Raw genomic sequence first — 21,726 nt, forward strand, 5'->3', positions numbered from 1 at the left:
TGGTGAAACATGGTAAATGTCAACTGATTCGCTAATCACGACACATATAGGTTGTACAAAAGAATGAATGCATATAAAGTGAAAACAACCTCAGATCATAGCAGAACAGACCATTAATGACAATATATAAACAAATTAGACGGAAACCAAATAAAACAAATTAAACCACTCCAGATTGTCGACAGCATATCTACAGTACAATTACAGGATTTACTGAATGAGGGCGGTAGATGGTATTGAATGTACACTTGTACAAATACTACAGCGTTCAAGCAAAAGATTCATTGTCGAGAGAACCAGGACTAGATGAAGAGCAGGAAAAAACCATCGCACCGCCCTACGTCGCACGATGATGCGGATCCGGATCAAAAAATCCATCTATTCGGTATCCGAAATTACGGGTGAGGAGAGTGTGATGTGGGATCTTCTGAAGGAAATCTGAAAAATCGACCACACATCCATTAGTAAGCTTGACTGGCAATAATAATCCATTTCTTCGAGCGAACTTAGCTGAAACTCACTTTCCAATCTTCACCTTCTTCGTCAAAGAAAGTCAATTTAACAAATTCGAATCTTTCATCATGTTTCATAGCATGTAACAAATCTTCTGCGTCTCTTGCAGTTGACGTTAAATCTCTTCCATTGAGTCTCACATTACCACCTGACCAAAGATCGATGATTGAGTGCGTCTACAGCGTTAACAACAAGAGTCAGAGTCGAAGTAACATAAGCAAAAGTCAAATTCGATCTATCAGCGGATGAGAGAAATTTGTAATCTTAAAGGGGTAAAGGGGAAATAGAAGTGAGAATTTACCTCTTGTCCAATCAATCTATCTAATAAATCATCAGCAGATCTAGAATGTGTACTTGATGTTGTCGAGGTAGAAGAAACTGAATATGATCTTAAAGATTTTTGGTTCAATTGGAAATTCGTTTCTGGTACTGGAATATCAGGAATTGAAGTTAATGGTTTTAAAGTTGGTCTGATTGGTCGAGGTGATTGAACTGAAGTTATTGGAGAAGACATAGTTGATACGATTATGAGAGATGAGTAGGGGATCTAAAAATTGGTGAAGATTCAGAGTAAAATGATGATTTGATCAGAAGAGTTAGATGAGTAGATAGTGAGAAGAGGGTTTGCAATTGTTTTGGATGAGAAAACAAGATTGAATTGTGCTTAAAAATTAGATGGTATTTATACCTTTTTTTGCTCAAGATATCTCGATAACATTCAAGTATCAATGTTCGATATGTCTTCAACAGTTTAGCGGTCAGACCGAATAAACCGGTATTCAATCGGTCCGATCAGTATAATGATATAAGGTACCTGAAATTATCTATGGGAAAGATAAACATTAGTTGATTGATCACCCTTTTCCTCGCCGATATTTGTTAAAAGACGGATGAGGTATGAAGGCGAAAAAGCAGACCTTGGTATTATTACCAAAGTTTCATTTGTCATTTGGTCGATATAGGACGGATCAAATCTGTTCAATTTACCCTTTAATGTCAACGTCTAATCATAGGAGCTTGTGACTTTCAGGTCTTTGCGACGAAACTGTTCTGAGGGGGATTATCTATAGAATACAATATCTTGACCAATAAGACGGGAGAGGAGAATAGAAAAACCGATAAATGGAGGAAGTTTGGGGTCAGTATTGGGCCTGTCTTGATCGAGTGAAGACTGAAAGATAAAATCAGGCTTGAGAGTGTTGCATGTAGCGATTATGATAGTATTTCAAGTCAGCTGATACCATGTGCTAATATCACAGAGTACAATAAGATAATCAAAACCGTCATGCTTCAGACACTCAAAGCGTAATATACTCCTCTGTGCGTTTCAAGCCAATTCCGATCGGAAGTGTTTGTAGGGTGAAGTACCTTTGATCACACTCCAAGCATTCCCTTCAACAAACAATCATTCCCAACTTATTCTCCGAATCAAACAATACATCCCACGGGGAGCTGAGGGTTCAAAGGAATGTTTGGGATTACAAATAGATAATGACATTGCATGCAGCTTAGTACCATCAGTGGCGCAAAGCTCGGGGATGAAGTTTTGAAGCTCCTCAGACTTTGGGTTACTGGCGAAACCTCGAACATAGAAGTATCCCTAGTGTGAGGCTTGCAATCACTAGTCGATGATCTGGATCCTCTCGCCACTCACCCATATGTCGACGCTCACCATATACTACTCGTATGATATTCCCAACTTGAAGCACCACTAATACTGTATTGCGAGTCTTGAGCGAAAGGACATCTTATCACAATTTATTGACGGAAACCAGATTGATCAATATGCATGGTATATAATTACTCTCGATCATAACTGTAGCTCAACCAATCCAGACCTATACGTACATTACAAACCTACATATCGTCCAAATACCTTTCATCCATTTCCTTCAAACGTAAAGTCCAACCTTCTTCTTGAACATGTTCATCTTCCTCCCTAGAACTCAATTCATCATCATACAGTATATTACTTTGATTACTCATAATACTATTCCCACTTATAATTCTTTTTTCCATAGCATCATCAATACTACCATTATTGTTGATGATGTTTATGTTATTGTTAAGAAAATTATTAGATGATCTTCTATTTTTACTTAAAGCTTTCATTATACCTTTATTCCTTAATTCTAAATTTGATATTGATTGACTAGTCAATGGGTTTTCATCGTGATTATTGAGAGGTAATTTAGGTAATGGTTTTCTACCAAATTCATCTATATCATCTTCATATGAACTATTTCTTCTTGACGAAGTGCCTTGAATGTTGTTATGGTTATGATTAATCAATTCAGGCAATAATGAACTAACAACACTGTCTGATCTTCTCATCGACATTTCCGTGCTGTTATAATTGTTAACTGCATTATCATCGATACCACCATTATGAGTATATTTGTTCAGATTGATAGCACTCGAAGAACTACCAATTTCAATTTGTTGTAAACTTGAACAAAGTATTCTAACCTTTTCTTTCAGATTTTGATTTTCTATTTGAATCACATTATTTAATTGATTTAATCTCATGTTATCATCTCTCAATGATTGATTCTCATTTTTGTACTTCTGCAATGAATTCAATACAGCATCAATTTCCAATTGATGTCTTGACTTCAAGTGTAATATTTTAGCTTCGTAATCCAATCTCATCGCCTCGACTTTACCACTATCACTTCTCTTGACATCAAGTCGTGATTGATCTTCTTCATTTTCGTCATCAGATTGTTGACTACTTTGACTTTGATTTGAAGTAGGTGCAGTTGAATTTGATATAATTGATAAAGTAGAAGTAGTTAAAGTTCTTTGAGTTTGTCTTGAAATCGATCTTGATGGTGACCCATTCAAAGAAGAGGAAGAATTGATCTCAGACTGTAATGTATTTTGTGTAAATGCAGGTGTAGGTAGTTGTGAAATATTGAATTTATTATGTAAAGATAAAAAACTTGCTCTTCTAGCTATATCAGGACTAATTTTATTACTTATAAAAGTATTTTTCAATAACGTTTTATTTTGAGGGATATTATCTTTTTGTTCACTTGGTGGTAGTGGGATTTTTTCAGGTCGTTTTTCTTTATTTGGAGTTTCTTCAGTTCTTTTCCCAGTAGGTGAAGATAAAGTATGGGATTGATCTTTTGACCAGATTGATCCTGCCATTAAAGATGGTCTTGCATTTTGCCCATATGCTGTAGGTGTATTATTCGATTTTTGAACAACATTCTCACTTGCAAAATTACTTGAATCTGATTTGGAATTGAAAGATGATCTCAAATCAAGTGATGATCTAGTTTTCAATTTATCTTTTTCCGTTAATCGATTTAACGTAGGTGATCTCATAATTTCCATATCTTCGTTTGAACTTCTGTCATTGATAAGTATATCCATTTCATCATTACTATTGTCGTTGTCTTGGAAAGTAGATTTATAAGGTAAAATAGAAGATTGACTATAACTTTGGTTGGAATTGATAGATTGATTCAAACGTAAAGTTAAAGTTGACATTCTTTGATTTAATTTTTTATCAATTGACCACCAACCTTCACCTTGCGTGGCTTCTAATTGATCAACCATATTTAAGTTTTTTGATGAACTGTATGAAGATAAATCTGTATGTGATTTTGATTTCGATCTTGGTAACAATGTTTTCGTTGAGATCGATTGTGCCATCTTTCCTTCTTCAAATTGCCTCGAAGCAGAAGTTGACATCATACCAGTTGATTCTTCCGATAACGTAGCTGGATCACCAAATGTACCTGAATAACTTGGCTGAGCGATTATATCGTTTGCGATGAAACCTTCTGCTTTCATGGAGGAGGATTCTGCAGAAATTAAAGAGGATGATTTGTTGGGTATTTCAGATGCAATCTCATCCAAACTCCTATTCAAACTTGATAAATCCATTGAATCACAATTTTTTTCTGGTTTTACTGTTGATGAATCCTGATCCTGAGATTGTAAAGTGAATGAATGCCGTTGAATACTATTTCTAAATCGAGTTGATTCAGTCAATCCATTGATGTTATTTTGATTTATTGGTGGAGGTGGTAAAGGCATATTTTGATATTGTATACCAGATCCTGACGCAACGTTTAAAGGCACTAAAGGAGAAGCATCAGGTATAGGGTAAGGTGATCTTGCAGGATCTAAAATTGATCTATCATCTTGTGCAGGTGAAAATAACAGTTCTTCTTCTCTTTTTTGAGTTACATTCGTGGGCAAATTCAATCTATTCAATAAAGATTCAGTCATTAATGGTGTATGAGTTACATTTACGTTTGTCGGTAAAGGTCTAGGCAAAGGTGAAGGTGAGTCATACGCTGTAGCAGCTAATGAAGTCATTGATTTACTTTCAGCTAATCCATTTACCGTATTTGCTGATGGAGGCCCGGTAGGTATGAACGAAATTGTTTTCGTATTACCGGTTGTATTTGCGATTGGGATTGAAGCAGTTGATTTAGGGGTTGCAGCTGGATCAAAAGAACTTGCTATTGACGATGGTCTGCGTACTATACGAAGTAATGATGTGAACTAATAAGTAAATTTGTTGTTCATGTTTCACTTAAAAAGATAACCTACCAAATGACAATCTAGTTGCATTACTTTCCCTTTCCCTTTCCTTTGTTTGTCCGATCAAACTTGAATTAAGGTTCATATTCATATTCATATTTAGCATACTTTGTTCTTCTCTCAGTGATTTATCCGGTAATCCTTCTGTTGTAATGGTATTTGTATTTGTGTTTGTCGATGAAATCAATGAAGGATCTCTCATGTTTATACCTCTAACAGGAATTCTTTTTATAGTTCTTTCGTCATATTTTTCTCTATTCTCGTATGATTCCATCCTTGATCTATCTCTTGCTTGACGTGCTGCTTCAATTCTACTAGTGGTCGGCATACTATTATTACCACCGGCATTGTTGCTATTATTGTTATTGTTGTTATGATGATGGTCTGCTGATTTATGTAAATAAGATGAATTAAGATGATTTTGAGATAATTTAGAATTCACTGTAAATTTATTTCTCCAATTTCTAGATACTGGCATTGCCATCGAATTCAAGTTTCTATTGCCCAGTGGTTGTTGTTGATGAACAGCGGTAGAAGGTTTCATACTAGATTGTACAGTAGGTTTATCATCATCTTTGTTATTGTTGTTGTTATTGAACAATGACCATCTTTTACCTTCACCATTGCCATTCCCTTGATCTACGATTGATCCACTTCTAGAAGAAGATCGTTCTCTTTTCCTTAAACTACCTGTTATCTTAGGTACGATATTATCTAAAGATAATCTTCTTGACATTCTTCTTTTAGTCACTGTTCCTCCATGACCTTGTCCTTCTTCATCGTTTTGGTTGTTATTATTACTACCAAATAATGATTTTGAATTCGATCTACCTCTTGTCTTTTCATTAAGACCAATACTGTTACTGTTAACATTGATAATCTGTTGTGGAATAATTTCATTAATTTGTACATAAGATCCTAATAATGAAGTTGATGATGATGAATTTGTATTTAAATGATATAACGGATGTATACCATTATGACTGTTACCATTATTTTGAGTGATTGATGGATTTCTAGAATTATTCGTACTTGTAGAACTAGTAGCATTGGAAGAAGAATCATAAATATGTATAGCAGAAGCTAAAGTTGGAATTTCTCGAGAAATTTGTGCTTGTAGATTATGACTTGTATATGAAATTCGATTTTCGCTACTATTCTCTTGATTTTGTTTTTGTAGGATTTCAACTTTTAAGATTTGCTGTTCTTGTTGTTTTCGAGATTCGGATATGAGGCAATTCGGTGAAGGTGATTTATTTAAAGGTAAAGATAATGTACTACCATTTTTGACTAAAGGTAATCCATCATATATAGGTGAATGGCTAATATTGATTCTTGAAGGTGAAGATGAATTAAATTCAGGTTGTTTGTAAGGTATAACATGTGATTCATCTGATTTCGAATTTTGATTATTGTTGTTACTGAAAAATGATGAAATTGATTTTAATTTTTGTCTATTTGTCATTGTTGATGATATATTGTTCTTTTGAGTATTGCCAGAGATTATATCTTGCACATGTGCTTGTGAATGTTGAGGTGGTACAATCGGTCCAGATTGTCTGGAAAATATTGAAGGTGCCATTCTGATTCGGAAAAAATGCCTATCTAAGGCGAAAGATATTGCGATGAAAACGTCGAAGTTGATCAACTAGAGGTAGCAATAACAGTAAAAATGTAACTGAGATATAAGAAGGAAGTTGAAATCTTTTTAGTCAGCTTTAGCTTCACCTTGAGGAAAAGAAAAGAGCAATACAGAGTGAAAAGAAGGTAAAAGTAGAAGAATAATCAAGGATGGAAGCTACTGATGATCAGTCATAAATCGTGAGATCGTGGATACTCAATGTCACTCACCAAATATCAAATACAAACAAAACCTTCTTGAATTCTTTCGATAATTTACCAGACAGGATGTTTCAGATTTTACCACCAATATAAACATTCCATTCAAATATAGGAATGTCAGACATATCTCAAACCCGACCGGAATAATCTTTATTATTGAAAACCCAACCACCGAATTCGAGTTTGACGCCATTTCATTTTCTGGCATGAACAAAGTAAATTGGTGTGATCACACATATCAGAATTGTGTTATCGCATATATCCATTCAATTGGTTTTCTTGTCGACTTGCCCATGTCGATCGTCGGCTGTTTCGAACTTCCAACATTTTACCTGACAAGGCACTTACCGCATGTCTCAGATATCCGTTGTATCAGATAATTCAGCATCCTACGAAGGTCGCTTGTCTTCATTTACATCTCATCTCTTCCGTTAGTTTCCTGCATATCCTCGTGACATGCGTTCTGAACGATTCAGATTGGAATATAGTTGATAAGAGGTACACACAATACATAGCTTAGGTTCACCAAATAGATACTTCTATTGTCATCATTGATCGTATTTGATAAAGCATCGATCTATAAAGAGATCTTCTACAAGGATGTCACATTCTATGCTTCAGGACCAGCTTCTGGCTCGGTTTGTTTAGCTTTCTTCTTGTTTACTCTCGACACTATATACAAGATACTCAAGTCAGTTATGCTATAATATATCATAACGCAATATTTTCATATGAGCTATCTGCTTACTCTCTCTGGATATGATACTAGTATTCATATATCCTTCAGGGAACGCTTCGACGATCTGTTTGTACAAGTCGTGTCAGACAAGAACACATTGACATTGAACTGTTGTGTATCTCACACTCACTCTTTTATACAGTTTCTGCTTGATCGCAGTTTCGCTCCACTCTTTACCTTGCTTAGCACCAGCAATATTCCATTCTTGTTGACTGTAAAATTAGTTATAAGTTAGTCGGATAATTGCAGTATTGTGTGGACGCGGTATATAAGGTATACGTACCTTGCCTTAGCGGTTAGATCCACCATATTGTACATATTCTCAACTAGCTGTTCAAATACCTCTCTCATATCTGCAGTCCAGGGGTACCTCTTAGGTGGTTCGGGAGGTCGTGTATTCTCAAGTTTAGGTGTCGAGTCTGGATTAGGCGTCCCGACTGCACCATCCACAAGAGTATCAATCGCCATTGGTGCACTAGTTGTAAGCGGACCAGCGCCCTATAAAGCTTTCGTCAGCTTATATTGGCTTATAGCGAATTTGAACAAAGGAATACTAACATTTGGGTGCTTTTCGTCTGTGAGTGGATCAGAGAACGCGTTAGCTGAAGACCTGGACTGGTTCGCGGAGAAACAGCACTTACCCCACTCTTTTACTTCTTCTTCCCATTTTTTATGACTTTCATCATGTTTACTTATCATCTCTGCTTTATCCTCTTCTACCATCTCCCCGAACTGCCTTATACCCTCATCCTCACAATCATGTAACCACTTCCAATAACCCGAATAACATAATTTGGTGCACAATTTCTGATCGCATGCGAGCAAGAAAATCAGCTCATGATGGTTGTAATCGACGGGACTGCGGACTTACCCGTATCGTGAACTCATTATACGGTAATGCACTTGTGATAGCATGCCAGAACTCCTTATCGACACCCTCTCTATCGCCCAATCCAAACATATCATGTTCATAGGCAGCTTCTCCTGCGGCCTGAAGGAAGACTTTGAGATTTTCTGGGAATTTGCTTCGATTGTTCGGATCCCAGTTTTCTGTTGTAAGTATCACAGAATCTTTAGCGATCAAAGTGTGAAATCATGCAGTCAAAAAACACATACGTTTATCGCTTTCCGAACGAAGCATCAACAGCCGTCGTCTTACATCCGTAGGGAAGGTTGACCAAGGTGGGAGATACTAGACAAGCGTGTCAACTTAGACCTACTATATCAGAAACTGCTTGGCTTACCCTTTCGTCCCTTGACGCATTCTTGTACCTGAGTCTATCATTTGCAGAGAATGGTGCAACATGGAAATCCGCGAGGTCTGAATCGTCCTCTTCTGGTGGAGGGGACAAAGATCCTGAATGTGTTCACTTATCAGAATATGGTTTCTCTCACCAACTACTGTTACTCACCCTGATTTTGTCGCGCTCTGGATGGTCCCCCATTTCTCTCCCCATCGGAATCATCAATACTGATAGGTTGTGCTTGCGATCCTTTGAATGCACGTCCTCGATGTTTACGAGAACGAAGAGCTGACGAGAGTGAATTCCTTGGGTCTTTAGGTGGTGGTGCCGGATTGGAACTTCTGGGTTTAGCTTTGGTTGTTCTTGGTTTAGGCTTTTGAGGTGACCTGGAAAGAAAATATAGGTTAATCGCTTATACTGTTTTATTCGCCGCAGTATTACTAACTCTTCCAATAATTCTAAAGTGCCTGCATGAACGAAGAAACCTTCCTTCTTAGGTCTGGCAAAATGAGTAGGTGCATCAATCAATATTTCGGAATCGTCGATGAATGGGTCTTCTAAATCATAGTCCACTTGTTTCCTCTTCTTTTTGAGTAAAATTTGCGTTGATAATTAGCTACTTGCCATAGTCGCACAAGCGACAGCATCAGAACAAACTCACAATTTTAGCCTTTTTGCCTTTTGGTTCATCGGCGTATTTCTCTTCTAACCTTCTAGCGATTTCCTCCGGATCCTCATCTCCGAAGCCCAAACCAAACAGGGGTCCTGAAGAAGGTCCAGCCACACCTTCACCTGGTATACGTGAATGGCCATTTCCATTGCCATTTACAAGACTACCATTAGGATCGCCATCTATTGGTAAAGGATGAGGATTGTCTACATCCATAGTACCATCTTCTCCATTCTCTTTTATAGCATCTGTTATGGGATCTTCAGCAACACCCCAAACCTCAGCTACCATTCCTTTATCTCGTGCATCATCTAGAATATTCCATTCTAACGTTTCACCCTCTACCAACATTGCTTTCTCTAACCTTATAGTTTTCATAGGCGGTGGTGGTGGAGGTAAATCTTCATCTTCGGAGGGTGATCTAAGTTTTGCACGTTTCTTTTTCTTTGGTACTAATATGTTTGTTTCACCTATTGCGCCTTCAACGGGTGCGATCGCTTCGCCACTCTGATTTTCACCAGTGGGGACCGTAGATGGTCCAGGAGTTCCAGGTTCTAACTTGACAGTAGGCGGTAAAGAGAGTCTAGGTGGTCCATCAGGTCCATCTATAGCGACAACGTCCTATAGCTCTGATGTAAGCTGTGTATTTGATATGGAAAAGATGAGGTAACTTACTGGGGAGCCTAAGTCCTCACTTTCCTCACCACTATCATCTTCCTCATCGTCTTCATCTTCGTCTTCATCATCTTCGTCATCTTCATCATCCTCACTCCCTTCTCCATCTCCTTCATCATCTTCTTCTTCATCATGTTCATCTTGCTCTACGTGTCCATCTTCACCGTTCATTTCCACATCACCTTCTCCTGGAGTGTTGGTCAGTTCAGTTATCACTTCGTTTTCTTCAATATTTGTAATTGTCCGACTTCCTAATTCATCTGTTGTTTCTCTGGTTGTCGTGGATGTAACGTTGCTTTGCTGTGAAGTAGTATGTGGATGAGTTGCGGGTTCATAGCCATTAGTTAGCATATTGACCAGCTGAGCGACCTTGACAGGTGAAGCTAAGGGAGATCCAAGTACGACTTCGGGACTCGTCAGCCGTCTGTTCGAGGAGACTAACGGTGACGAGGAAGGTTGCCGAGTCTGAAGAGGAATGCAAATTATTTTAGTTGTTGTTCGAGTGAATGAGCAGAATATAAAAATCAATCCGAAGCTTACCGTTATATTGTAGTTCCTTGATACATTCGGGCTAGGACTCATCGTCGCTAAGTAGACATTTGATACTGAAGAAGACTGTCAATAACAATCAGGAAAGGAAGATATGTCCATGTTCACAGGTCATTTATTTTCGTTCTATCTATCTCTCACGCGGTTGAATTGTTATCATATTGAATTTACGCGTGATCTGTATTTGATTCCGTTGAAATCATTTTCAGTAAGAGTACAGTTGGTCTGATCTGTGCGTAGTTGTCCACTGTACGCGGTGGCTGTGTTTTGACGACACCCAAGTAAAAGCAAAAGCAAAATACCTAAATCTTCCTTTTTCATTTCTATATATTCCTTTCACGATCATCTTTACATTGTTACAACAACATATCTTCAATCTACTTATACCAGTAATCTACTTATACCAGTCATCACCCATTGGCCAGGACATCAACATTCACAAAACTGGTATAGAAAGTTAGGAAGAAAGAAGCAAAGATGTGGTCGATTAGTCGCGCGACTATACTATCCCTCTCAACAATATCGTTGTTATGTTTAGTTTCTGCTAAATCAGGATTCGGTGAAGCATGCGAGTGAGTCAAATAGCTATCTGATCACCTTTAAAAACCATCACAATTAAAGGTAACCAGAAATCACTTGTTGATGATATTCATATTCAAGTCAATCCAATACACATTTGGACACAAACACATACAATCTAGTCACAGATTGCGATCCTACCACATATTGTGCGAGCAATGGAACTTGTGCCTATAAAGGTTGTAGAAAGGATATTGTGAGTCTAAGTTATCATGTTCTTGATCTAATCATGATGATACGTACATCCTTGCTCGCTGAGATACGATAACAAAACAAATCCGCATGGTTAATATGCTAATTTATTTCTTTTGTCTCGCAGTACCCCTTCGGTTATGCCGATTATGCTTTTGATCAATTACCGCCAATGTGTCCTATGGGTCAATTGTACGTTATACGTTGCTCAGATAATGATCGTTGAGGTGAAAAGCAGCTCAAACTGATGCCATCGATGTTGTAATTGGTAGCTGTCCGGATGAAGGAGATCAGTGTATGCCTCAACAACCAGTCGGAGGATCATGTCAAAAAGATCGAGATAGTAAATCCTCTTGATAGAATCATCCTTCCTTTCATTTGACTCTCTCGACCTTAAAACCGACCGCTGATGTTGTCGGCTTCTTGAATGTTCGTAGATGAATGTGCTTTGGCAGACGATTACAAGAACTTGGCAGGATTTTTGAACACAAATGGATCCATATGTTTGAATTTCACTTGCTAGTAAGTCTCCCTTACCTGTTCAAGACAATGCATCGGAGAGATTGCCATACGGTACGGCTCACAAACATCATCAATGATCACATACTGACATATTGCTTGGATCTTAGTTACGCAAACGTTACACTAGGTCAGACTTGTATAACGGACAACACAGCTTATACAGCTTATTTAGATAGTGGTGCCGCATATGCTTTTATTGTTTCTAGAGACAAGTAAGCTATACTTTGGGGAGCCTCTATCCCCACCTACGAAGCTCATCATGTATTCTCATTTCTTAGCTGTGCCAATGGAATGTACTGTGATGGAACTGCATTACAATGTATGAAGATGAAAAGACGAGGTGAAGCATGTAGTGGTAACAAAGAGTCAGTTAATTCTCTCTTAGCTGGAAAGTCGGAATTGCCACATAGCTGACAATGAGAGTCCGAATAACCCAGGTGTCTTACATATAATTGTGATGAGAATGCCAAATGTGGTAAAGCTGCAGATGAACCTATACATCCAGGTGCATGGCAATATGTTTTGGTAGCATTGGGTATAGTTATACGTAGGTACTTCTCCACCCGCCTGTTTGTGGATAGATATTTTGTCCTGACACTTGTCTCTTTTTAGTTGTCGGAGGTGTAATGACTGGTCTGTGGTTCTTCCACCGTCGATCTAGAAAAGAAAACCAAATACGTTTGGAGCAATATTATAACGAACAGGTAAGTCATGTTCCGTCTGCTGCTGGATCTACAGAAACTGTCGTTGTAAAATCAGGATCGTTGACTTGGTTTTCTCATTGATTCTAGATTGCATATCGACAATCTATCATGTCGATGTCTCACGCGAAAAACTCTCTGTTATCTTTACCACCAAATACAGTAAGTCCAACTATTCCTCTTCTTCGCGATCTACATGACTAATTCTGTTCTGAGTAGTCTCAGGATGTAGCTAGATCATCATTATATCGCGATGATTCCGGATGGACGTCAGCCACCAATGATGCGCTTTTACCACCTAATATGAGAAGAGATTCCTCATCAGGTTGGTCAGATGGTGATGCACCTCGAGATAGAATGCAACGTGCAGACAGTGAAGTATTGTTAATGCCTAATGATGCAAGTAACAGGGATAGTAGATATATGGATGCTCCAGAGCCCAGAGGAGGTTATAGGGGTTAAACATCGCTTCCTTACTGTTATGTCTTTTAGACTACAGGAAGAAGCTCAGTCAACGAATTGCATTACTTGAAGATCATGAATACGATTACGATTTCACAATCTATTGGAAAAAGGGACAGATTTAACCATGGAATCATATTACAATAGACTTTCTTGAATACTCTTTACCTTTGTTCTCTAATCTTATCACCCACTTATGTAGCTACGCCATATATACGAATTTGTTATGCATTTTTCTAGTCACATATATCGCAGTTCTATGTTATGGTAAAGACATTGTAGTCCTTTTTAGCTAACAAGGAAACAGCTAACAAGGAAAAAGGCGATAGTGAAAACTTTGGCTCGTACATTGTGATAATTCACTACGATCATCCTGTTTCAGGCGATCAGGTTTACAAAAAACGTTGGTAAACGGATCGTAACCTTGAAGTGCATTGCTTGAATGTGCACTGTACAATGGAATAAAATACATTCGGCCGTGGGCCCATGGGTACTCCGCACCTCCTTTGTTAGATGACGTCAGTCTAAACGGAGATGAACTAGCGTTCTTTTTTTCATTTGGGATTTACACGCTAAACTGTAACGGGTAATACAATTACCTTTATAAAATTCCTATCTTGTATTAAGTTATCGATTTCAACACAGCACCGCATGCTTTACATTTCCAGCTCGGCAATTAGTCTCATGTTGATTATTTTAGGGTTTCGTGAAATGATGGGTGTGTAGAGTTGAGATGATACTGTAGTGACCCCTCATTTTGAAATGTGGAGTAGAATGTCTTGGCGATGATTAGGTATTTAGATATATATAGACTTACAGTATCGGTTGTAAAGATCATTTGTTTATTATTCTCCTATATTATCTTATCGTAGAATTGTAAATTACCAACAACTCACTTTCAAATCACCCCAATTATATTCTTAACTATACCTATAACAAAGCATTACATATCCAAGTCACAAAAATATAAGATGACAGGTTTATTATCAAATGTTAAATCAGCCTTACAAAGGGGATCAAATTCTGATTCTTCCAATTCTCTTAGTCCGGAATCTTCTCAAGCTCATGTAAGTTGCATGTTGTTGCTATTTTCAATTCCTATTCCGGGAATTGCAGTGCATTAGACTAATAATATGATTGAATGGCTTTTCGTATGGCTCAAAAGATGAATACATTAACTTATGCAAATTCATCATCATCAACAGCAACAACATCAACAACGCCAATAGTTTTCAATGCACAACGATCAAATCTGAATCCGGTAAGTAATTCTAAGCATAGGTGTGCGACAATCCATTTCCAAAAGCTCATACAAATACATTTGATAATTATTTTAGACTAACACATCAAACTTGAACCAAAATGAGCTTCGAAGACATTCCACGTCCTCTACATCATCATCAACTTCTTCGACAGATTCATCAGGATTAAATCTCAAAAAGCAAATATCGGCAGGAGGATCAGAAACCAAAACCAAAAAACAATTGAAAGCTGAAAGAAAAGCTAAAGAAGATGAAGAAATCAGAATAGCTGCTGCTGCAGCAAGAGAAAAAGGTGAAAATATGAGGTTGGATCCTATGTACATACCATCTGAATTTACCCATAGAGGTTTAGCTTTACAAGGTAGAGATTTCTTTGGTACTTTCGGTAAGAGAATGTAAATCAACACTGTATTTGGTACTAGGCTTTTTTTACTCAACGGGAATAATGTAATTTGTGCACATGGAATTGTAGTGTCTTTTGTATAGCCGTAAAGTAGGCATTATGTACTTTTTTTTCATAGGAAATAATGAATAACATGTAACAATCATAAAACGTATTTAGCTGTCCCACGAAATCCAGTCAAGCACACTGATTGACAACGATAATTTGGTATTATGGGAACTTGGTAGGATCAAATAAGAAAACGTCTTGACTTGACTATTATCTGAAGTACTCAAACGTAATTTGTGATATCGATACATGCACCAGAGAGAAAGTTATATATAGGATTGTATGAGTATATGGTTGTATGTCATCCTCATGTTCTGCTATTCGCCGATCCTTCATTTCTACCTCTTCCTATCGTCCTAATCGCTCCCGCGAATACTAGCATATCTCCCCACTATCTGAAACTGGAGATCCTACTCTGGTATAGTAGCCATTAGAGGTCTTTGAGACATATCTCTATGAGTAGCAGTAATGAAGCTATCACTTTGGATAATTGAATCAAATTGTACTTTATCCATTGGTCTCTCGGATCTGTAAGTGTATTAAGCTTGATCATCAGCAAGAACCCTTTTCGCCGCGCGAAGGATCCGCTTTAAGGGCATTCAAAAAGCGATGACTCACCTTAACATCCAAAAGAACCATTCTTCGATTGGTCTTAGATTTAAAGTAAGTCGATTGAGTCTGTGAGCTACAATAGTCACAAAGAATCCGCCTACGGCATCAAGGATATAGTGGTTTGCCGTAGCCATAATGACCAAGAGGATTAAAAGAGGGTAAAAGAGAGATACCGTTCTCATTAGTTTGTGTGGTGAGTAAATGAACAAGGATAAACCACTGCTCCAAAAAAAAAGAGGATTAGTATGCTACCAAATTAGAATGTGATCTGGAAGTCAATTTGCAAGTAATCGGGATCCACTTACATGACAAAACTGTACCCGAAATGAAGTGAAGGGAAAGCAGCAAGTTGATTTTGGAACTACAAATCGTCATGTCAGCTTCGATCTCATCGCGATATCCACCATCAAGCAATCTCAAACTCACTTTGTTGGTAGTCCAAACTATGAGTGGCGATCACATTGTCAGCTTTTTTTCGTGCAACCAAGTAGTTCATGGCGGAAATGACGAAGAGAAACCGAAGACTCACTACTAGCAGCTTTTCCAGTATGTAAAGTATCTATATAACCGAATTCTTCATAAGGTAATAATCTAGGTGGCATGCAAGGCCAACTCGAAAATACAATGAACGCTAAACAATTACATAAAACCAAAGTTCTTCTTGTTGATTGAAAAATTAAAGGTGAAAAATATTTATATGAATAAGCCATAAAAGCTATTGTGGCTGGGATATGTACCATTGCGTAAGTTCTGCATGAAGGAATGGCAGTCGATATCAGCTATAATCTTATTTGTTGTCGCTAATCTGTACCGATAGGTTATAGAATCCAGCTGAAGATAGTGTATGACTTTTGATTTAGTCATGCACTCACTTATTGAAAAAAGTTAACAACCATGCTCTTTTCATTACGAAATGTTGTAAACCTAATTCAATATCCAAATACAAGAATTTCTCAATGGCTACGATTTGTTTAGCATGTCTTTCAGCTAACACCCTGAGATCTGAACCCATAGTTAACGCTTGAATTGCTCTAGCAATTTGGTAAATCCAGTAGCTATAGATAAACCATCATTAAGTCAGTCTGATCCATTCACATTGATAACACGTATATAACCGACACTCGCCGTTCTTGAGTCCGACGGTCATGGAGAAGACACCAAGAATAGCCGATGTGCGAGGACTCACGTTAAAAGCCAATACCAAACTTCCATCAAAAAAGGAAACATATTCAAAAATCTACTTGAAATATTCATTCTAAATCTTTGGGTTGAAGGTACTTTTATTGTCCAAAAGAAGAATTTCATTTCTTTCCAATTCCATGAATCATCGGATTGTGAGCTTGAACTTGTTGGTGATAGATTACCTGCTACATTATGTGCTTGCACGATATCCGTTGCTTTTCTTCTGTTTATCAAACATCCTGCTGTGAGAAGGGATGCTACCACTATTTGGATCATTCAACGTTTGCCAAATCAAAGTAAAAGGTGATATCGCCGATAGTCCAAACATTGTTTAGGGTAGATAGAAGATTAATCATTTAGATTGATCAGCTACAGTTTGCGTGTTGAGAAGTAATTTGAGATGAATCACTTACAAGCAGGTTCAAGGATATATGATAAAGCTGGAATTTCTTCTGGCTTCGACATGATCGTTGGCGTACAATCCGTACCTTACAGTGAGTGGAAATGTGAGCAGATAAGACTCTAGAAGAGTTTAGAATTGACGGTAGGACAGAATAGAATATAAGGCTTCGAAAAGATTGATTAAAGAATTACAGAGAAGGCTGTATTACAACGGCGAGAAGGTGATCGATGTTTTATTGTAAATTGACTACGACGTCTTCTGATTGTGGTTGTATGAATGAAGGGAAAGAAAGTCCTTTGATGTGTATTCTGTTTTCAGCACTTGATGGGTAATCAATCATGAATTCTTCAACTGTTTTGATGTTTCTGACAGACTCTTGACTTTAGAGAGAGATCAAAGCATTGAAATGGTCGAAAAACAGATAAATGTTCATGTAAACAAAGATATCGCTTCCATCTAGTCTAATATTGATACATACTCTTTACATCAATTTCTTTCGGATACTAAACCCAGAGTCCAGCTTAACTGCTCATAGCTATAGCTGAACAAATAGCTCAAAAGGTTCCTATGCTCGTTTAGGGGACGTACACATCTGGAGTATCTGCGTATGCAGTCATTAGTCAACCGTGAATTGACCAGATTTGACCTAGCACAATCTCGCAAGGAAGTTTTACGCAAAGGAATTTATGTAAATAGAAAGCTAAACCGCCGGAAAGAATACGCCAAGTTGAAGTATGTAATGCTCTGTCCCAACAAATCGCGAAATTAAATCAGTGGAATAACAGAGGATGAATAGAGAAGGAATTATCAACAAGGAGAATATTTTTCTTTAATGATGAAACATAATACAAGTAAGCTTGTTTTTGTACTGCGTCGTGGTATCGTCGTACTACATCAGAAGGGGGAGCCACAAGCTTTTTTTTCTCGGTTTGCGAAACTCCCTATACCTCGGTCACAGATCAGGATATATGGTTGTTGGGTTGATATCGCTGACAGCGGCTATAGGTTCAATGTTAACACAGTATGAGTCTTCAATGAGACTGAACGGAGTGAGGTATCCTAAGTCATCGGAGACCGTTCCATTAGATCAAGTCTTGAAGAGATCTGAGCGTAATGCTTGTACAGTGCTTTCCTTGAATTTACCAAAATTCCGCAGGAACAGGAGAGATGCATTTGAATCTTATAGTTTTCGGTCGTGTGAACTGGACTACGCAAGTGGAGATCTTTTCTCCGACCCTTTTTTGTCTTGAAGTACTTGTTGCTTGTCTTTTTGTCCGCTTATCTAGGCAAATCGCATTGTTCTTTTTTTTCGTACGAAAGACTTTTAATCGACCAAGGTAACTACGTGGTTCGTCTTTCATTCGTTCATCATCATTTGAGAAGTATTTGCCCACGCCAAGAAGGAAAGCAATATCGTATCGATACCAGACTGTCGATTTGCCAATTTAGATAGTGATAATCGGGGGCCGCCAATAGAAATAGTGTAAATTGCAGGATTGTTCAATGCAGATTATTGTGCACATATATAGTCTCCTTTATATCTTTGTTCCCTATTACCGACATCTTGAATTACCTATATCATATCCGCTTTGAGGTCATCTAGATGCTTTGCATATCATACTCGCCCAATTTCGTTTTTCGACTCATAAGATACAGTACAACAATTATATTCATATTTATGCGTAAAAATGCATGACTAGATCGTTAGCTGAATATCTCAAATCAAAACGTATAATCTACTTATTGGCTACAAATAGGTATGCAGCTAGAACACGGCAATGGTGTTAATTTAGGCTTGCCCAATCAATCAAGTTATCCTTTTACGTAACCGTTGGTGTTTAAAGAAAGATAATAGAGCATGATAGGATATTTGAACATGAGTGTAACCCATAAAGCCTCGAGCCTGATATGATGACAAAGATGAAAGGATGTCAGTCTATGGTCTCCTATCATACAGTCCTGACACCATGATGGAAAGATATCATGGAAAGAATAAAAGAATAATATCCTTGCACAAAAAGGAAAAGATTAAAACAAATGGGTTACAGTATTGCTATCTGTGCCTGACGATCCAATGAACGGTTTCAAATACCCTGCGAGGATTACTGAATGAAAAGAAAGTGAAGGAAACCTGTGACAGATGTTTGGTTTCGAGCTTTTCAATCAATTTAATGTTCGAAGGGTATTTCATCTTCAGTTTACATCACAGTCTCGCGATATTCTTGAATCCATTCACTTGCTGCAAGTGAATGATTATGTTGATTTAGATTGCTCAATCATCGTTTGATTATACTCTTTGTGAGAAACCACCTCTCAATTATACTTTTGTCAGTCCACGTTCGTTATCTGATTTCAAGTGAAATAGAGTTAAGGAAACAAACGATCTTCAAGACGTTGTTCCAATTTTCTCGATAATCATTCATATAGACCAAGCATACAGTATACAAGCTGTCACGCAAGGAAGTCAATTGTACAAATGGTACAAATGAGACCCTTTGAGTAAACTACGATGAAACCCCGATCTACATCAGATCCAGAACTCCCTTTATCGGTATCATCAATTACAAACTTTCAAGATTTGGTCGAGGTCAATCACAAAGATGATCATATTAACGAAGCTCAGATTTCGGATATATTCTCATCGGAGTCAGCAGGGACTTCAAGGGGCGCTAAAGCGATAATGGGCATTCGTCATTACTTTGAAACGCATCTTCGGAGGCCGAAAAATCACAGTAATAACGAGAATAATGGCAAAAACAATGATGATAGTCAAGGAATTATATCTTCATCTTCACTTGAATCTCAAACACTCAACAACAATCAGAGTTACCTTATCAACCATCCTATCAGACTGAGACCGGGGCATGTTAGATTAAATTCATCATCGCCATTATTATTATCGACCAGAAACAATAATAGAAAATATCAATTATCGCTGAAGAACATCATAAAATGGTTGTTCATTTTCATCATTAGTACATCAATTATCATCATTGCTATATTGTTAATTTTGATTGCGTCGGATAAAGATACAGTGAAAAGTGGAAAGTGTATTACAGTAAGTATTGTATAAGTTGTACACTATCCATTACCTGATATATCACCGGTCACTCTTCTCTTTAAATTTGATGTACTATACCATGGGTTTCATTTTAGAGATGTCTTGAATACTGATAAAACCCTGCTCTTCATAGTATCCAAACGGAAGTATGCACGATGGATCAAGTAAGTATAGAATTGTCCTATTCATTATCATCACAAACTGATGATGTTCATTTTCGACAGCCTCGACACACGGACCGCTGAAATGGCTAGAAGCAAATAGTCATAATGATGAAATGCAAGGTGTTAATGCTTTTGTATGTACAACTTCTTTTCAAGTTGCCGGGATGATCATACTGATGGTATCCTCTGTTTCATCCTGGATTAGCAGTTAGCCTTAAGTTTAGGTTACGGATGTATCGAAGTTGACACTTATTTAGGTAAAGCTCCTAATTCGATAACGCACAACACTACCCAGAATACTATTTCACCACCACCACCATCACCATCATCATCGTCATCATCATCATTGCTGTCATCTCCAGCTCAGGTATATCAGTCTGCAATAGAATTGGACCCATCTTTAACGCTATTAGCTGGACATGATTTAAAAGATCTGAAATCACAAAGGACATTAAAGCAATATTACTTTGATCCATTAATGGATATTTTAAATAAACACAATGCAAATAGAAATATCACTGAAGAAGGCTGGATAGGTATTTATGAAGATGATCCTGATAAACAAGTTGGAATTTACATTGATATGGTGAGTTTTATTCTACCAGTTAAGATGTAAGGCGTACTTCCCGTGAATACTACATGTATGCGATAGCTAATGTAAATCTGTGTTGAATAGAAACGTGATGGAGAAGCAATATGGCCATATTTAGTTGATTTATTAATACCATTTATGGATAAAGGTTATTTGACATATTACGATATTGAATCGAAAAAATGGTTTAATGGACCATTAATGATTATTGGTACAGGTGAAACACCAATAAATAAAGTATATTATTCATATCCAAAAAGATATATATTTTATGATGCACCATTATTAATTTTAGATAAACCTTTTATAATACCTAAAACATCTGATGGACCTAGTATAAGAATAGAAAATGGATGGTCAAAAGAAATTTCTCCAGTATCTTCATCAAAATTACCATTAAAATTTTATTTAACGATATTTTATACCAATCTTAATCATTCAATCAATTCAACTTCAACTTCAACTTCAAGGAGTGGAAGTAAAAGTAAAAAAGGAAATAATTTAATTTGTCAATTAAAACAAATACATTATATAGCAAGACAAAAAGGTATTAAATCACGTTGGTGGGGTATAATTGGTAAACCAAATTTCATAAAAGTTAAATTATGGAAATTATTATTTTTTACAGGTCAAGATATTTTGAATACAGATGATTTGTTACAATCAAGAATATGGTTAGATAGTAGATTTAATCAAATTAGAAATTTAGATAAATGTTAAGATATCAAATGTCATTTCAGATCTT

General features: G+C 37.2%; 7 protein-coding genes across 7 annotated transcripts; 3 read left to right on the forward strand and 4 right to left on the reverse strand.

Annotated features, from left to right (window-relative positions):
- Window positions 1-378: 378 nt before the first annotated feature.
- L201_007617 (uncharacterized protein) lies at window positions 379-1,027 on the reverse strand (the record flags this gene model as incomplete). Its single annotated transcript, XM_066223323.1, has 3 exons — window positions 379-438; window positions 522-689; window positions 815-1,027. 3 exons carry the CDS (start codon window positions 1,025-1,027, stop codon window positions 379-381), a joined length of 441 nt encoding a protein of 146 aa, XP_066079420.1.
- A 1,343-nt stretch (window positions 1,028-2,370) lies between these two features.
- Window positions 2,371-6,661, reverse strand: L201_007618 (uncharacterized protein; the record flags this gene model as incomplete). The annotated part of the gene is made up of 2 exons (XM_066223324.1): window positions 2,371-5,018; window positions 5,089-6,661. 2 exons carry the CDS (start codon window positions 6,659-6,661, stop codon window positions 2,371-2,373), a joined length of 4,221 nt encoding a protein of 1,406 aa, XP_066079421.1.
- An 870-nt stretch (window positions 6,662-7,531) lies between these two features.
- On the reverse strand, window positions 7,532-10,600 carry L201_007619 (uncharacterized protein; the record flags this gene model as incomplete). The annotated part of the gene is made up of 13 exons (XM_066223325.1): window positions 7,532-7,593; window positions 7,670-7,724; window positions 7,791-7,872; window positions 7,944-8,158; window positions 8,219-8,235; window positions 8,302-8,467; window positions 8,532-8,710; window positions 8,777-8,852; window positions 8,905-9,017; window positions 9,073-9,290; window positions 9,350-9,489; window positions 9,566-10,195; window positions 10,250-10,600. The coding sequence occupies 13 exons, from the start codon at window positions 10,598-10,600 to the stop codon at window positions 7,532-7,534; spliced, it is 2,304 nt and encodes a 767-aa protein (XP_066079422.1).
- A 675-nt stretch (window positions 10,601-11,275) lies between these two features.
- On the forward strand, window positions 11,276-13,254 carry L201_007620 (uncharacterized protein; the record flags this gene model as incomplete). The annotated part of the gene is made up of 11 exons (XM_066223326.1): window positions 11,276-11,370; window positions 11,459-11,573; window positions 11,697-11,761; window positions 11,842-11,912; window positions 12,007-12,091; window positions 12,199-12,303; window positions 12,370-12,456; window positions 12,529-12,638; window positions 12,704-12,795; window positions 12,883-12,954; window positions 13,012-13,254. 11 exons carry the CDS (start codon window positions 11,276-11,278, stop codon window positions 13,252-13,254), a joined length of 1,140 nt encoding a protein of 379 aa, XP_066079423.1.
- A 971-nt stretch (window positions 13,255-14,225) lies between these two features.
- Window positions 14,226-14,915, forward strand: L201_007621 (uncharacterized protein; the record flags this gene model as incomplete). The annotated part of the gene is made up of 3 exons (XM_066223327.1): window positions 14,226-14,321; window positions 14,420-14,515; window positions 14,592-14,915. 3 exons carry the CDS (start codon window positions 14,226-14,228, stop codon window positions 14,913-14,915), a joined length of 516 nt encoding a protein of 171 aa, XP_066079424.1.
- A 462-nt stretch (window positions 14,916-15,377) lies between these two features.
- Window positions 15,378-17,226, reverse strand: L201_007622 (uncharacterized protein; the record flags this gene model as incomplete). Its single annotated transcript, XM_066223328.1, has 8 exons — window positions 15,378-15,495; window positions 15,586-15,798; window positions 15,885-15,940; window positions 16,006-16,022; window positions 16,109-16,329; window positions 16,452-16,634; window positions 16,766-17,024; window positions 17,175-17,226. The coding sequence occupies 8 exons, from the start codon at window positions 17,224-17,226 to the stop codon at window positions 15,378-15,380; spliced, it is 1,119 nt and encodes a 372-aa protein (XP_066079425.1).
- Window positions 17,227-19,673: 2,447 nt separating this feature from the next.
- Window positions 19,674-21,701, forward strand: L201_007623 (uncharacterized protein; the record flags this gene model as incomplete). Its single annotated transcript, XM_066223329.1, has 5 exons — window positions 19,674-20,222; window positions 20,359-20,389; window positions 20,450-20,523; window positions 20,595-20,975; window positions 21,066-21,701. 5 exons carry the CDS (start codon window positions 19,674-19,676, stop codon window positions 21,699-21,701), a joined length of 1,671 nt encoding a protein of 556 aa, XP_066079426.1.
- Window positions 21,702-21,726: the final 25 nt, after the last annotated feature.

This window comes from Kwoniella dendrophila, chromosome 11 (genome assembly GCF_036810415.1).
Source record: "Kwoniella dendrophila CBS 6074 chromosome 11, complete sequence".
NCBI classification, from domain to species: Eukaryota; Fungi; Basidiomycota; class Tremellomycetes; order Tremellales; family Cryptococcaceae; genus Kwoniella; species Kwoniella dendrophila.